The sequence below is a fragment of the Panulirus ornatus genome, chromosome 35, assembly GCF_036320965.1.
Source record: "Panulirus ornatus isolate Po-2019 chromosome 35, ASM3632096v1, whole genome shotgun sequence".
Lineage (NCBI taxonomy): Eukaryota > Metazoa > Arthropoda > Malacostraca > Decapoda > Palinuridae > Panulirus > Panulirus ornatus.
Genome location: NC_092258.1, coordinates 1,402,972 through 1,420,254, shown reverse-complemented (window position 1 = coordinate 1,420,254; position 17,283 = coordinate 1,402,972). Strand labels below are relative to the sequence as shown.

The 17,283-nt window shown below is 38.4% G+C and overlaps 2 protein-coding genes across 4 annotated transcripts in view; one reads left to right on the top strand and one right to left on the bottom strand.

Moving 5' to 3' along the window:
• The window catches only part of IntS4 (integrator complex subunit 4), a 39,499-nt gene extending 33,667 nt beyond the window's left edge, over positions 1–5,832 (bottom strand). The window contains exon 1 of the mRNA XM_071682845.1: positions 5,679–5,832. Coding sequence (XP_071538946.1) covers positions 5,679–5,732 — 54 coding nt within the window. The 5' untranslated portion in view covers positions 5,733–5,832. The remainder of the gene's footprint in view (positions 1–5,678) is intronic.
• Positions 5,833–6,066: 234 nt separating this feature from the next.
• On the top strand, positions 6,067–14,643 carry LOC139760065 (uncharacterized). Of its 3 annotated transcripts, XR_011715226.1 has the most exons (6): positions 6,068–6,205; positions 10,200–10,451; positions 11,267–11,375; positions 11,494–11,939; positions 12,598–12,763; positions 13,965–14,643. XR_011715226.1 is itself a non-coding variant. In XM_071682846.1 (5 exons), exons 2-5 carry the CDS (start codon positions 10,219–10,221, stop codon positions 14,308–14,310), a joined length of 1,134 nt encoding a protein of 377 aa, XP_071538947.1. In that variant the 5' UTR covers positions 6,067–6,205; positions 10,200–10,218; the 3' UTR covers positions 14,311–14,643. The 3 variants fall into 3 exon arrangements, 2 of the variants coding, with proteins under 2 accessions (XP_071538947.1, XP_071538948.1); XM_071682846.1 differs by lacking the exon at positions 12,598–12,763 and having other exon boundaries at positions 6,067–6,205; XM_071682847.1 differs by lacking the exon at positions 12,598–12,763 and having other exon boundaries at positions 6,103–6,318.
• Positions 14,644–17,283: the final 2,640 nt, after the last annotated feature.

Below are 17,283 nucleotides of genomic sequence, written 5' to 3'. Positions count from 1 at the left end.
GAAGATGAAAGCTGGCAAGGCAGCGGGTCTGGGTGATATTGCAGTAGAATTTATTAAAAAAAGGGGTGACTGTATTGTTGACTGGTTGGTAAGGTTATCTAATGTATGCATGTCTCATGGTGAGGTGCCTGAGGATTGGCGGAATGCTTGCATAGTGCCATGGTACAAAGGCAAAGGGGATAAAAGTGAGTGCTCAAATTACAGAGGTATAAGTTTATTGAGTATTCCTGGGAAATTATATGGGAGGACATTGATTGAGAGGGTGGAGGCATGTACAGAGCATCAGACTGGGGAAGAGCAGTGTGGTTTCAGAAGTGGTAGAGGATGTGTGGATCAGGTGTTTCCTTTGAAGAATGTATGTGAGAAATAATTAGAAAAGCAAATGAATTTGTATGTGGCATTTATGGATCTGGAGAAGGCATATGGTAGAGTTGATAGAGATGCTCTGTGGAAAGTATTAAGAATATATGGTGTGGGAGGCAAGTTGTTAGAAGCAGTGAAAAGTTTTTATCGTGGATGTAAGGCATGTGTACGTGTAGGAAGAGAGGAAAGTGATTGGTTCTCAGTGAATGTAGGTTTGCGGCAGGGGTGTGTGATGTCTCCATGGTTGTTTAATTTGTTTATGGATGGGGTTGTTGGGGAGGTAAATGCAAGAGTTTTGGAAAGAGGGGCAAGTATGCAGTCTGTTGTGGATGCGAGAGCTTAGGAAGTGAGTCAGTTGTTGTTTGCTGATGATACAGCGCTGGTGGCTGATTCGTGTGAGAAACTGCAGAAGCTGGTGACTGAATTTCATAAAGTGTGTGAAAGAAGAAAGCTGAGAGTAAATGTGAATAAGAGCAAGGTTATTAGGTACAGTAGGGTTGAGGGACAAGTCAATTGGGAGGTAAGTTTGAATGGAGAAAAGCTTGATAGAGTTGTGCGCAGGAGGATGGATGTGCTGGAAATGAGATGTTTGAGGACAATGTGTGGTGTGAGGTGGTTTGATCGAGTAAGTAACGTAAGGGTAAGAGAGATGTGTGGAAATAAAAAGAGCGTGGTTGAGAGAGCAGAAGAGGGTGTTTTGAAATGGTTTGGTCACATGGAGAGAATGAGTGAGGAAAGATTGACCAAGAGGATATATGTGTCGGAGGTGGAGGGAACGAGGAGAAGAGGGAGACCAAATTGGAGGTGGAAAGATGGAGTGAAAAAGATTTTGTGTGATCGAGGCCTGAACATGCAGGAGGGTGAAAGGAGGGCAAGGAATAGAGTGAATTGGAGTGATGTGGTATACCGGGGTTGACGTGCTGTCAGTGGATTGAATCAAGGCATGTGAAGCGTCTGGGGTAAACCATGGAAAGCTGTGTAGGTATGTATATTTGCATGTGTGGACGTATGTATATACATGTGTATGGGGGTGGGTTGGGCCATTTCTTTCGTCTGTTTCCTTGCGTTACCTCGCAAACGCGGGAGACAGCGACAAAGCACAAAAAAAAAAATATATATATATATATATATATATATATATATATATATATATATATATAAATTTGTTGAGTATTCCTGGTAAATTATATGGGAGGGTATTGATTGAGAAGGTGAAGGCATGTACAGAGCATCAGATTGGGGAATAGCAGTGTAGTTTCAGAAGTGGTAGAGGATGTGTGGATCCGGTGTTTGCTTTGAAGAATGTATTTGAGAAATACTTAGAAAAGCAAATGGATTTGTATGTAGCATTTATGGATCTGGAGAAGGCATATGATAGAGTTGATAGAGATGCTCTGTGGAAGGTACAAAGAATATATGGTGTGGGAGGCAAGTTGTTAGAAGCAGTGAACAGTTTAATCAAGGATGTAAGGCATGTGTATGTGTAGGAAAAGAGGAAAGTGATTGGTTCTCAGTGAATGTAGGTTTGCGGCAGGGGTGTGTGATGTCTCCATGGTTGTTTAATTTGTTTATGGATGGGGTTGTTAGGGAGGTGAATGCAAGAGTTTTGGAAAGAGGGGTAAGTATGCAGTCTGTTGGGGATGAGAGAGCTTGGGAAGTGAGTCAGTTGTTTGCTGATGATACAGCGCTGGTGGCTGATTCATGTGAGAAACTGCAGAAGCTGGTGACTGAGTTTGGTAAAGTCTGTGAAAGAAGAAAGTTAAGAGTAAATGTGAATAAGAGCAAGGTTATTAGGTACAGTAGGGTTGAGGGTCATGTCAATTGGGAGGTAAGTTTGAATGGAAAAAAACTGGAGGAAGTAAAGTGTTTTAGATATCTGGGAGTGGATCTGGCAGTGGATGGAATCATGGAAGTGGAAGTGAATCATAGGGTGGGGGAGGGGGCGAAAATCCTGGGAGCCTTGAAGAATGTGTGGAAGTCGAGAACATTATCTCCGAAAGCAAAAATGGGTATGCTTGAAGGAATAGTGGTTTCAACAATGTTGTATGGTTGCGAGGCGTGGGCTATGGATAGAGTTGTGCGCAGGAGGGTGGATGTGCTGGAAATGAGATGTTTGAGGACAATATGTCGTGTGCGGTAGTTTGATCGAGTAAGAAATGTAAGGGTAAGAGAGATGTGTGGAAATAAAAAGAGCGTGGTTGAGAGAGCAGAAGAGGGTGTTTTGAAATGGTTTGGGCACATGGAGAGAATGAGTGAGGAAAGATTGACCAAGAGGATATATGTGTCGGAGGTGGAGGGAACGAGGAGAAGTGGGAGACCAAATTGGAGGTGGAAAGATGGAGTGAAAAAGATTTTGAGTGATCGGGGCCTGAACATGCAGGAGGGTAAAAGGCGGGCAAGGAATAGAGTGAATTGGATCGGTGTGGTATACCTGAGTCGATGTGCTGTCAGTGGATTGAATCAGGGCATGTGAAGCGTCTGGGGTAAACCATGGAAAGTTTTGTGGGGCCTGGATGTGGAAAGGGAGCTGTGGTTTCGGGCATTATTGCATGACAGCTAGAGACTGAGTGTGAACGAATGGGGCCTTTGTTGTCTTTTCCTAGCGCTACCTCATACACATGAAGGGTGAGGGGGATGTTATTCCATATGTGGTGAGGTGGCGATGGGAATGAATAAAGGCAGACAGTGTGAATTGTGTGCATGTGTATATATGTATGTGTCTGTGTGTAAATATATATGCGTACATTGAGATGTATGGGTATGTATATTTGCGTGTGTGGACGTGTATGTATATACATGTGTATGGGGGTGGGTTGGGCCATTTCTTTCGTCTGTCTCCTTGCGCTACCTCGCAAACGCGGGAGACAGCAACAAAGCAAAGTAAAATAAAAAATATATATCTGGGGATAGGGGAGAAAGAATACTTCCAACGTATTCCCTGCGTGTCGTAGAAGGCGACTAAAAGGGGAGGGAGCGGGTGGCTGGAAATCCTCCCCTCTCGTTTTTTTTTTCAATTTTCCAAAAGAAGAAACAGAGAAGGAGGGCCAGGGGAGGATATTCCCTCAAAGGCCCAGTCCTCTGTTCTTAACGCTACCTCGCTAATGTGGGAAATGGCGAATAGTATGAAAGAAAATATATATATATATATATATATATATATATATATATATATATATATATATATATATATATATATATACGTTGAGCTGTACAGGTATGTATATTTGCGTGTGTGGACGTGTATGCATATACATGTGTATGTGGGTGAGTTGGGCCATTTCTTTTGTCTGTTTCCCTGCACTACCTTGCTGACGCGGGTGACAGCGACAAAGCAAAATAGAGGATCTGTCAGCGGATGGAACCATGGAAGCGGAAGTGGATCATAGGGTGGGGGAGGGGGCGAAAATTTTGGGAGCCTTGAAAAATGTGTGGAAGTCGAGAACATTATCCCGGAAAGCAAAAATGGGTATGTTTGAAGGAATAGTAGTTCCAACAATGTTGTATGGTTGCGAGGCGTGGGCTATGGATAGAGTTGTGCGCAGGAGGATGGATGTGCTGGAAATGAGATGTTTGAGGATAATGTGTGGTGTGAGGTGGTTTGATCGAGTAAGTAACGTAAGGGTAAGAGAGATGTGTGGAAATAAAAAGAGCGTGGTTGAGAGAGCAGAAGAGGGTGTTTTAAAATGGTTTGGGCACATGGAGAGAATGAGTGAGGAAAGATTGACCAAGAGGATATATGTGTCGGAGGTGGAGGGAACGAGGAGAAGAGGGAGACCAAATTGGAGGTGGAAAGATGGAGTGAAAAAGATTTTGTGTGATCGGGGCCTGAACATGCAGGAGGGTGAAAGGAGGGCAAGGAATAGAGTGAATTGGAGCGATGTGGTATACAGGGGTTGACGTGCTGTCAGTGGATTGAATCAAGGCATGTGGAGCGTCCGGGGTAAACCATGGAAAGCTGTGTGGGTGTGTATGTTTGTGTGTGTGGACGTGTGTATGTACATGTGTATGGGGGGGGTTGGGCCATTTCTTTCGTCTGTTTCCTTGCGCTACCTCGCAAACGCGGGAGACAGCGACAAAGTATAAAAAAAAAAAAAAAAAAAAAAAAAATATAATAATAATATTAAATTCTATGTAAATGGTAACATACATACCACTTACATTAAGAAGGGCTATGTTAAAAGATGAATTATATAAATTTCTTGTTAGTTTCAAATGTGACTAGAGGTGGATAGTTGGAAACTTACAAAATTGAGTCATAAGCTGCAACTGCTAGCCATCTACAGGTAAGCATGATAAAAATGTATAGTATAGGAGTGAGATCCCTAAAGAATTGTGATGCAAAAATGTGACATATTTTTCTGATTAGAAAGAATATAAAAGTATGCATAATTTTGAGGTGTATAAGAGCATTAGGCAAGGGCTTACTGGATCATATTTTAGTTATAAATATAAGTTAGTCTCTGACATTATGTCTATGGCTTAGATAAGTGAGGGAAAAGGCAATGAGGATGAAAGCCAAAGAGTTATTCTAGAGATATGTCAGCAGAACTTTTGATGCTAGAATATAACATTCTAGCAGTAAAATGTTTTTTCTAGATATTTCATTTGCTGAGTTCATCAGCTTATATTTCATCTCCAGAGAGCAACGGATCCTACATCCTAAAAATCTCACACACAAGTATTACTAAAAATCCAGTGAGATAGTCTACAATAACCTATGAAGAATGTAACAGTGCAAACTTATTTCTACAAATGATACACATTTTCTGCTTGACTTTTAAGTCTGGGTTTTTCAATAGGAGAAGAATAATAGGTTTAGGTTCAAGATGAGTTGTAATTCTAACAAAACGAATTAAACATGTTGTTGAATATAGAAAAAAAGTGTCTGACCATTACACTAGATCCCAATCTTTAAATCTTTAAATATTCAAGATATACCACTCAGCATTTTTCTACTTTATTACATTATTTTTTTCGACAACTCTTCAGCAATATGTGGAGCCTAATTAAGGATACCTTAAATGTGTAGCCAGCCGCAACTGGACCTAAACTTCATGATGTGATCTTTTTTAGGATTTAAAAACAGTGATGAAAAGCTAAAGCAGGACCACAATATCATGATAAAAATAGAAAGCTCCTTAAAGATAGTACGGCACAACAAGTTCGGGTAGACATAAACACTCAGTCATCTCATTCTATCATAATTTTTCTGTTTGTTGGTTTAGATATGGAAACTGGAAATAAACACAAATTTTCTGATAACAGCAGTTCACTTGTCTACTACAGATACATTAAGATATTGAGATTCAGTTTACCACAACTGTTTGGCAGTACTCGGCAAGAGCTCGCTTCTTCAGCAGTGCTGCCATAGCTGATTTATTTGATTTTCTTTTAGTTCATTGCTTTCCCATTAAACTAGTTTTACAACTTTTATAGATGTGTTTACTACTGGTTGTAGTAGGATCATGAAACTCTTCTAAGGACACAAAATAGAATTTGAATCTTTATTCTCGCTTGACTCTTTAAAAATTGTTTTTTTGTCTAACGTTAGATTTGGAAATTGCCTGTGTGTTTCCTTGCAGTGCTTTCAGTAGTGAATTGACATGGTTTAGTCAATATCAATAATTCAATTTGTTATGATACATTTGTTATGATTTTTTAAGAAAGTAAAATAATAATTATATTGGCGCAAGTCGACCGTCATTTGTTTGGCATAAATCCCAGATGAAGTCGTCCTCTATAGTTGTGTGTTGATATGGCGTGCACGAGGCAATAGAAACTAAACAACAAAATGGAGTAAAAAACAAGGAATTCACCATTCAACACACAACTATTAAGCAAGGTATGATCGCTAAGCTTCCTTGCACAGTTTGTAACATGGTGATCTAAGTAATAAACCGTACTTTTCCTAGAAAATGTATTTGAGTAGGGCTTGGCTTCCTCAGTGAACGAACGGTAGGGAATCCTATTCATTTCGTAGGTTGTGAATGAATGCTTAGTAGCCATGTGAAGGTGAAGCTTTTATTGATGAATATCCTCACTGATTGGAAAATTAGTTCTTCATGTTTGTTCTTGGATGACTGGTGCAATATAATTATTATATTTTATGCAAGAACATGAGAAAATGCGCATGAAATTAAGTAATGACCTTGAACTTGAACGATGTTTTGTGGTAGATTTCTCCAGGAGGCGTGGGGATAATTTTCGCCTACCTGAATTCTCCAAAGATAAGACGGGAGCTTTTAGGGAAATCGCAATTGTCACAACCTTACAGGTATACATCAAAACTCGGAGATCAATTTTGTGCCATCGCTTTGTGGATAGGTAGATTGCTTTCACCTGCGACCATGTGCATGAGGGGCCCCGCAGGGTGGGCTGCCCGAAACTGCTCATGACCACATGCACTTTAGACATTACATTTACATTATATAGTATCTGCAAGTGCAGTGCCTGGTAGTTCCATTACCTCAGATGTACATTTAGATTGCATGTTAAATTTCTGGTTAATGAGAAGGTACTGATGTTATCTTTGGTCAACTTTCTTGGGTATGGCAGTGTATCAGTTTAGCTCTATACCATTAGTTGTTTTGGACCTATGGGTGAGTTTGTTCTTCAGTGTTGTTGCAGTGTGTAGCGAATTTTAGTAACAACTATAGGATAAAATTTTGGAGCATATTATATTTATATCTAATAATGATATTGTTGAAGGTTGTGAATATCAAAGATTATGTGTAGGTAGATACACTTGACATGCTGCAGAACACAAATAAATCTCACATTGCATATTAAGTAGGTGAAATGATGTTAAAAATGTACCAGCATCATAAATGTTTACAAATTTAGTTCCAAATTACCTTTACATACCAGGAAAAATGAGACTAGTGAGCATTTATTGTGCTAGAAAATTGAAAATTTTGTAGATTGATTATTTTATTGTATGTATTCTTGTTTTATGAGTTTACACCCTTGTTCAGCAACCTTTTCCCAGTGTTTTACTACATACTGTTATAAGAAGTGTTGTCTAATGTGTTCACTGCCTTCTTTCTTTAGTTTCTTGTAATTGTTTTCATGATTTACCTCTTTTCCAAGAAGAATTGTTTTTGCTGTGTGTTTTATAAGATTGATTTTGAAAATGTCGTAGATCACTACTAGTTCATCTTGCCTAAGTTTTCTTGTCCTGAGTATTGACACTTAGTTCACAAACTATTTTTTGTAGCTTGTACATTTGTTGTTGCACTGGTATATTTTTGTAGTAAAAGAGGGGACCAAGATTGGTGATCAAACTTCAAATGGGTCCTTCATATAGCTTTTGTACGTTTTTCTGGAGGTCTGTGGCATTTATTTGATAAAGCTCATTCTCTTCATCCTGTGCTTCCACCTTGAGTTACAAAGCCACTTTGGTTGGAGCAGTTAAGGGATCATACTTTCTAAGTGCATGATGATGTGTCTTTTGCTTTTGGTTCTTCTACACTTTATCCATGATTTTTCCACGTCTTAATGGAACTAGAATTCTGATGTGTTTAGGCAGTCCATGCCAACTTACAATTATCCTTATTGCCAAAAGAAATTTTCTGATCATATCTACAAATTGTAGATTGTTGAATTGTTTAAACCGTTGACCAATATGTGCCTAGGACTGAAATCAGGCACATGTAGGTGAGACTGTTTACATATTTTCAGAAAGCATCGATTATCCCCCTTCCACTTTGAATGCCATTTAGGCATATTCGTCTTCTGCAGCTTTTCATTGATAGATTTTTCAATGATGGCTTCAGCTTGGTAGCCCAGTACTGCATGTTTTCCAGTACTTCAACATCCTCAGCCAGGTATGGGCCCACTACTTATTTGGGTTACTCATGATTTATATACCAAACCTATAACTTGGTTTGCCTTCACCAGATTTAGAATGTATTTTGTGAATTGTAAGTTTTTTGACACTGCCAAGTCTAGGCATTTTCCTTGGATTGATGTTTGTGTTCCGTCCAAGAGTATTGTAAGCGGTATTTTCATGACTTTGAACGTGTCTGCATTGAATTCTATTTTCCATTTATTGGGCCTCCATAAGGTATGTGAGATCGCTTAGAAGTGTGGCTGTTTCATTTATTTTGTATATTTTTATGTCATCAGCAAGTGTTTTGCTGGTTCATTGGATTAACATTGAAAAGTTATTTCTGAAAACTGTAAACGAGATTAGCCCAGTACCTGAACTGTGAGATATTTCACTATTTACTTTTTATCTGGTTTGACTAAACCCCATTAGTCAATACGCAGTGATTTCAGTCATAAGGCCCTCAATCCTAATGTGTACATTTTCGTTTATGTCAGTTTTGGTAAGTTTATAGAGCAAATAAGTCCTCAAATTGCATCCAGTAGGTTTATATGGCATGACCCATCTGGGTTAATAACATTGATCCTCTGTCACTAGTTTATTTTCAGTAATGTGATCTTGCAGCATTTTCTTATTTCCTCCATGATATCTGCTACTGGATCTTGCTTGATGTTAATAGCCTTTCAGTAATAGCTATCAGTGTAGTTCTTGTCCAGTCTTGGAGTAGTTACCCTTCTGTGATAGAGGTATTCTAAGAACTTGAAAATTAAAGGATATCACACTAGGCCTTTTGGATGATGAGAGGCAGCTGCATTCACACCGCCCCACATTTTTCTTGTAGATATCCATACTGTAGATTTTGCAGTTGTTGTCTTATTGATCAACTTATTCTACTCATCAACTCAGTTTCATAGCCATTGCTCTCCTATGTCTTTTTAAATCAGAATTTGATGAAGTTTAAAGCCATTATTGTAAGTTTTTTTTTTCTCTTAAAGTTCAGAATGTGGTGAAGGTGTAGGCTTTACCATATTTATTGAAAAAGGAATCTCATTCAGTAAAACTACCAAGAGAATCTTTCGAATTTACCAAAGAATGGTGTAGTATTTAGTTTGCACTTATATTGAGTAAACTCCTGTAAAGTTAGGTACGGTCTATTCCGATTCCCAAAGTGCTTTCCAAGCCATATCTCGCTCTGCTCTAATGCATCCCATAGTTCAAAGAATCTTAGCTTGGATTTTAGAAAGCCTCTCAAACCATAAGAGAGAAGAATTTTACTGCTTTACAATGCATATTGGTTGTGAAAGAGCAATTGTTGAGGCTAGAGCAGCTATATTTAGAAATGACATTTTGAGCTGAGTAATTATGTTAGGATTAAGAAAGATGTTAAAGTACAGCATTCCTACTTCAACAAGGAATGCTATTATTGAATTAAGGATTTGTCATACTGTGCTGAACCATGATCACTTAAACTGAGAGGAGACCTGTCCCATTATGTGACAGCTTCAAGTTGCACTATTAACTGGAACATTTGCTATTGGAAAGCTATTTAATATAGGAGTCTTAGTGTCAAATGTTAATTACACGATAACAATGTGAGGAACAAAATTAATGGAGAAACTTCAGACATTATTTTTTTCTTTTTTTAAGAAGCCAATATATATAACTTTAAAGTTCTTGAGTATCTTTGAAAGAAAGCCAAAATATTTAATTCTGTATAATTAGTTTTAAGTTTTTGATATCTCTCTCTACGAAAATTGTACTGAAATAACCCGTAGGTTCTTGTAATTTATAAATTTCACAAAATCAGGTTACATGAACTTTAATACATTTCCAAATTTATTACAAAACACTCATTGATACCACAACCTAAATTTGCAATACTTCCCTTATTAAAGAACACAACAGCATTATGAAATATTCCTTTCAAGGGCTTTTGATACTCATATTAGAAATTCATATTCCAGTATTTCCCAAGAGATGGTTATCATGTTACTCCTGCATTTTTCAGGGGTGTGGAGGCTGCGGCGATGCTCAAAGTGGGCAGCAAGTTCTACACATTTGATGAGTTAAGCAGACGGTTGGAGGAATTTCAAGAACTAGAACAAGTACAACTTTGGGTGCGTGATTCCAGGACTGTCGTTGCTGCTGCAAAGAGGGCACGCCGCAAGTCCCTCAACCCAGCTCTCAAATATGCCGAGTTGACCTACTCGTGTGTCTTCGGTGGGCGGAGACCTTCGGACCAAACCAAGATACACAATCAGTATGTGGTTTTGTTTAGCCATTTTTGTATTTTGTTGGATATATTGAACCCCATTTACCTTATAATATAATGTGTTGATATCGCATTGACAAAAGTATGCCTGAATTGTGCAGTTGTTAACTATGTGGTGGAGGAGATTTTATGTAATTGTGTGTGTTGTCTTTTTGTTGTTTGTTGTTGTTGAAGGGAGAGGAATCTTTGAGCTGAGGTTGCAACGCAGTTGATGGTTAGTTTCCCCTTCACCTTCCTCACCTCGTTTTTGCTTGTTACCCCTTTCCCGTTTTCCTTCCTCACCTCATTTTTTATTATTACCACTTCCCCATTTACCTCTTCACTAGTGTCCTCATTTGTTCTCTTTGTTTTTTTTCATTTTTAACCTCAATCCAAAACCTTTTCATATTCTCGAAGTGTGCTAATACTCACCCACCCCAACTCTCATTCCCCATTTTTTTTTTTTTTTTTTTTTTTTTTTTTTTTCCAACACCTTCCACTTTCCTCCCTGTTGCTTTCTTTTGTACATCTCCCAGTCATATACACCCTCCCAGCAAATAATATCCTTACACCTCTCTTATTCTATTGCACGCTTTGACAACCACCACCTGTCTATGGCATCTTCACTAGTCTGACTTCAAAAGATACCACTTATCAGCACGCTATGCTTGCTGTGAGGTGCCTAATATGTAGTGATGGTGCCTTTGATCAAATGCAGGATTACTTTAGTTTTATTCACATATGGATATGGTTTTTTATTAGTTATTAACTAGAGAATGGCTTAGTTTTATGATGAGTATTACTAAACTGTGTTGCATTTCTAGAACATCAGCGGGAGGTTGCCCATTCAAGGTCCGGCTGTCAACATCCAATGATGGTCAAGCTCTTGTAGTAAAGGAGATATGTCATGAACACAATCATGAACCAGGCAAAGTAAGTTATTGATGTTATTGTGTCATCTCTTTATCAACTGTCTTTTTTGAAATGGGATATACGTACAGTTGACATACTGATTGTAGAGATTTTGTTTAGAAGTAATTATTCCTTTCAGAAATTGCATGAAGAGCCAAGGCGTTTGTACAAAAAGACTCAAGACCGCACAACTGTGCGAAAGCCCGTCCGTTACATTGTGAACAAACAACGTGTTAATAGTAGCTCTAACAGCAAGACCAAGAGTCGTCTGGATCACACAGAGTCTCGTGTTCAGCTGGAACAGTCTCCATTTCATCACTTGCATCTTCACCAACAGCAGTATCAGCAGCAGCAACAGCAACTAAAGCTGCAGCTACAGCAACATTTGCAACAGCAGCAACAGCAACAGCAGCAGTTGCGGCAGAGACAAGTGGAGGTGATTCAGCAACTAGACTCTCCAGATCACATAGATACGCCTGACCATCTGAGCTCTCCCGATCTCTCCACCACTTTTGATCAGCTGGGTTCACTCAACAACTCCGTCGATCAGTACACGTACCTGCCACCCTCACCCATCTCTCCGAGGTGTGCTGTTATGCTAGCTCCTGTTTGTGATTAACAATTAGGAAGGCTTTCTCTGACTAACTTCACCAAGTGCATATATAAAAGATTTTTTTCTTTTTTTTAAGTTATTTATTTATGAATTTTGCTTGTTTATTTTTTATATAATCACTTGATTATTTCAAATGTTAGAGAAAGCAAGCCAGCATCTTTAATTAACATCTAAGATAATTACACTTGAATCATAGCAAAGCAAATAATAGATATCCATCAGGATTAGGGAGTTTGCAATGCTTCATGTGTATTAATGTTAAGGTATGCTTATCACTGCTCTGATTTTAAATGCAATAGATTTAATGCTAGTGTAGTGAGAGTAATGTTACTTTTAAGGTAGTCTCTCCCATTGTGCAAGCCTCATGCACATAGTAATAGCTAATCGTTCCCAAAGTGATGAGGGAGAGGCATTGTAATAAGGGCATTAAGACCCCTTGTGAGATGACCAGCCAATATGAGCCGAAACTACCATTAAGTAAAACTGCTTGCAGTACATAAGCCTCTAACTCAGATGGCAGCGCTTATATTGCTGTTCCACTCACATGTGACAGTGTCGGAGCACAGCAGTTTCATGGCAGTTCTCTTCCTGCTCATGCAACCATACCTATGCCAAAATTCCCAATTTCAGAAATCTTGGCTGTAGCCGGTTGTCGGAGTGGCGACAACGGGGCTAGCGAACTTGTGGGTCGCTTCATCTCATTGTCGACTGATTCATCACTAGTTTGAACCTTTGACATCTAACTCGACATCAACCCAATACCCATTGCACGTTCCTAAACCACATTCATGTAGATGTACGTTGACTTTTCTTTGGTGACCTTTTTTTAACTTTTCTGAGTTTAGTAAAGACGTTTTAAAATTTTCATTCCTAGAACTAATATTTTGATTGTTAAATTATTTGCTCTTGCTGAAGTTGTAAGTATTTAGGTATGAAATTATTCTTGCATACCTCTTTTGGATAGAAAATGACCAGTCATTTATTTTCAGGTATTAATGCATGGGTAGATGTCCAGAACTTGGTCATCTTATGGTACATTAAGTTAATGTATGTAAAGTGACTACTGTAAGTTAGATCAGTTTATGAGCTAGTTGGTTTAGGCAGTATCAGAGCAGGCAGAAAGAGGCTAAAGCCAATACCAATGATCAGGCTTCATGTTCAGCTGATTTTGGTTTGACATAGAGCCAACATTTTCACTAGCACGTAAAAATGGAATCTGATTTCCACAACAGTATCTGTAGCATTTTCGAATGGAATCTGATTTCCAGTTTGTGAGGCTGATATGATGATTTGGCTGTAATAGTAAGATATTTTGTTTAACTGGTTGCTCAGTTATGTGAAATCGGTAGTAGTAGACACCCTTGCTTCATCGTCCTCATTGGAAGTCTGATTTTGTGTACACAAGTTATCATAAGAACAGCTTTTTTTAAGGTGCAAATGATAGACTTAACTTTCTATTTGCTGTCAGATGTGTTTTCATGGTTACCAAATTAGGTTGCTATTTATGTTACATTTCTGCTTTAAAAATCTGGAAGAGTCTGAAACATAAATCCTTTTTTAATGCTGTTCTTACTGTAGATATTAAATTGCTGTTAATTCTGATTTAAGTGGAATGCTGAAATTCATTACTCTGTGTTTTTTGGAACTCTTAAGTTCCTTGGATTTTCACAGAATGTCACTTTAATCCTAATGGTTGTGGATGCTATTCAGACCATGAAATCCTTCTAGCTTGTTTAATAGTTTTCAACTAAATTTACTCTCTTACCCATCTTCATAAATCATGGAAAGTAAGTTGATTGCACTTATTGTCCAATTTGACATATCTTGTGAAAGAATTTTGCTAAGGTTTAACTTTATAAGATTAAAATTCTTCATTTGCTCCTATTTCATGTTCCCTGCTTACTGTATTGCTATTCTTTAGGCACTCAGAATTGATTTCAAAATGATTTCTTGGTTGTGCATAAAAAGAGCAGATTTAAAATATCTTTGCCTTTCAGCCTGTCTAGTGGTTGTCCAGTTGACTGCGAGGAGGACGAACGCTTAGAGCCCATCTTGGACCTGGAGGAGGCCCTAGAGGAAGCCCTGGGTGATTTAGATAGTGTGGGCAGTATGGAGGTAGATGCAAACCTTCGACTGACCTCGGTTGGGAGTACCCCTTCCGTGGTCTCACACTCGGAGGCTGTATCTTCTGATGACCATACAGGTCCACCACCAGCCAAAAGGCAACGTGGACGTCCCAGGAAACAGTCATTTACAGGAAGTACGTTTGATAGTAGTGTGGACATTCCAGATCTTGATTTCAGTCTGAGCGACTTGATGGACTTTGACGTCTACCTGTTTTAGCCCAGGGACGGTGGTGAGAGGAACTATCACCCGTAGCTACAAAGTCTAAGTTCAAACTTGTACAGCTGCCTCTTGTATGAACTGGACTTCATAATAGTTGATCAAAGCGTAGTAAACTACTGTATGTTTTCTTTTGTAAATCTTCTCTTCTTTTTCTGTTTTATATCAGTTTGTATGGAACTGAGCTTGAGTTAACAAGGTTTCACTCTTTAGGGTCATGGCTATATTTTTAGTTCTGGTTCCGTGGTAGTAATTGATTCGTAAATGATTGTCACATGTAAAATTGCACTTCAAAATGAGCTGGTTACAAAAAATACAACAAAGCTTTACCCAGATGTGTTTTATTACTCCTTAGGGTGGCAACTCTAAGCCAAGATATGGCAGCACAGTGAAACCTCGTCAATTCTCCCTCAAGTTCTGTGCTTTTGCCAGGGTGTTACTTATGATTTAGAATCTTGAGTTTCAAGATGATGTCATCTCCTTTACGCAGTTAAGGAGACAAGAGACATATTTCAATTCTCATTTTGAATTGAGGTAATCACGTAACAGCAGCACAGTTACAGCAATTCATTTTTCGTTTTTGAGTTACCGAGGTTTCACACAGCTTTTGTGTACAGTGCATCAACTTGGCATTTTTACACAATCATTTTACTGCAGAAATCTACCATTCCATTGCCAGAAAGTATCACAGGGATTAAAGTTTGACAATCAACTACGTACTACACTGTAATAGTGACATACCAAGGTGTTAAACTTCTACAGAAGAAAAATTTGATTAGAGATTTGGTTGATCTCTGACATGCCTGCTCTTAGGACCATCTTGTGGTTTGAAGTGAGTCTAAACAAAAACTGCATCAAGTAGAAATCGATTCAAAATTTGCTCTTAATGCTAAAGTTCATCAATAGAAGTAAATGGATGGACATAAATGTTTACCTTGTTATTAACACATATGAGAAAATACTGAAAATGCAAAATTCCTGAGAAATGAAAAATTGCATTTGCAAGACTGTTACTAGAAATATGCTATAATATTATATAGGTAGTAGTTGGTAGGCAGCCAGTGATCAAGGAGGTATATTACTAGTACTACCTGCCTGAATATTGGGAGAGTTAGTGACACCTGCTTAGTGAGCCTGCGCTTTAGAGGTTGTCAAATTGCACTCGACCTAGGTAGCTGTCTTTTCTTTCTGCCTCACTAACATGTGGACCACTGGCATTCTGTTCACAAACATAGAATCTTTCCTTGTCATATGTAACACTTGACAACAACTCATGCAGCTCATTCTTCGTAACTAGATTTTCCTGTAGTGAGCACTATGCACTTGCCCTGCCTTTTGGCAAAATGTTAGGAACAGTAGATAGACGTGGTAGATGTGAACATTTACGCAAAAGCTTTAGGTAGTAGTAGGTTGGAGCATTAGATAGAAGTCATTAGGAACATTAGGTAGAAGCTTCTGCAAACACTGCACTAGACTTGCCCTCTGCCAGTGTCCTGTTAAGTGTAAGGCTTAGAGGCTAAGAAGTGGCACTGGAGTTCTTTAGTTATGGAGACTGTTGCCATGGCCATTCCTTTGAGGGAGTTCTAATTGGAATTGGCATCAGAGATAGATAAATAGATACTATATACAAAATAGTTCACAAAAGTAAATTGAAAATTTCCTTCAAGCCAGTTTTGCCATTTTCCACACCTAACCTATTTTTCAGCACTGTTTACAGTGGAAGAGGGTGGGCTTTTGTTGCTTCATTTCCACAGACAACAAATTATGGAGTACTCTTCCTTGGTTTGTATTTCCTCCTCTAGTCAAGTCCACAAACACCTGAGGAGACATTTTCAATTTTTTTCTCTCTTTATCCCTTTTACCTTAGATGGAGACCTGATTAATTTCTTCATTCTTTCTTTTTTCCCCTCTTTATTCTCTACCTGAGATTGCCTTGCTTTGAGCATGTTTTATCCATGTCATATCAGTGACCATTAAAAAGTTTCTTCCACAAATCAGATTCTGGGGTGCCACTTGGAATCTAAGCTGGAAGTGATTAGCTAAGTTCAGTTCAGTAACTGTTAGTTTGATTTGCAATAGAAAAACACGGACCTTCCAAGAGAGCTGAGCTTATTCCAGATGTAAGCTAATTTGTGCAGATTATAATGAGAGGAATGCTACTAGATACAGTAAGGAGTTTTTATTGAGAAAATGGCATGTATGAGTAGTAGAGAAGGATGAGTGGATCCATGTGGAGATAAGTTTGCTGTATGGATGTGTGATGTCACCATGGCTGTTTAATGCTTCCTAATGAGGTGGTGATGGACATAAATGCCAGGGTCCTGGAAAAAGGGGTAGGTTTGCAGTCTTAAGGGTGAGAGGAATATTCATATAACAAAAAATCACCAGAAGTATATTTTTATTTTTGTGTTTTTTCGCTTTTAAAGTTTTGTAGATGTTTCAGCACAATGTGCTAAAAGTACAAGAATAATGGCTAAGTTTCAAGTAAGTTGCCACTGTATATGTTTTATCATTTATTTCACCTGCACTATATTTTTTATAAATCTTTTCCTGCTATATCAAAAGTGATTCACTTAGAATTTCTTCAAAACGATAAAACTATTAAAAGTTTGTACAATTACTAACCACACAGGTGAAAAACATTATGTTGTCAGGCGAGCACTAGCAGCACTGCCTCTACTTTAGCTAAAAACATTCTCTTGCCACATCTTGGTCAACTTTTGATGCTGAAAAAGTCAGTGACCTAAAAATCTCTCATCACCATTTGATGACAGATCATCATTGTAAATTATACCTGGAGCGTCTTCCTGGTCCTTTTAATCTCGTTAAAAACTGCTTAGTTTTCTTCCCGGAAAACTAATTGAAAATGCGCTTTATTGACATGGCTGGAGGATAACTGATTATTGGGAGATATTATCAAGCACTGCCACCTCAGTCACCACCCAGGCTTGGTGCACAGCCATGAATTTGAGG

Bases quoted from the DNA above. Each gene is read 5' to 3' on its own strand.
- LOC139760065 (XM_071682846.1), top strand. From the start codon at position 10,219: ATGCTCAAAGTGGGCAGCAAGTTCTACACATTTGATGAGTTAAGCAGA. The intron at 11,376-11,493 runs GTAAGTTATTGA...TATTCCTTTCAG, and splicing joins ACAATCATGAACCAGGCAAA to AAATTGCATGAAGAGCCAAG. The intron at 11,940-13,964 runs GTGTGCTGTTAT...TTTGCCTTTCAG, and splicing joins CCCTCACCCATCTCTCCGAG to CCTGTCTAGTGGTTGTCCAG.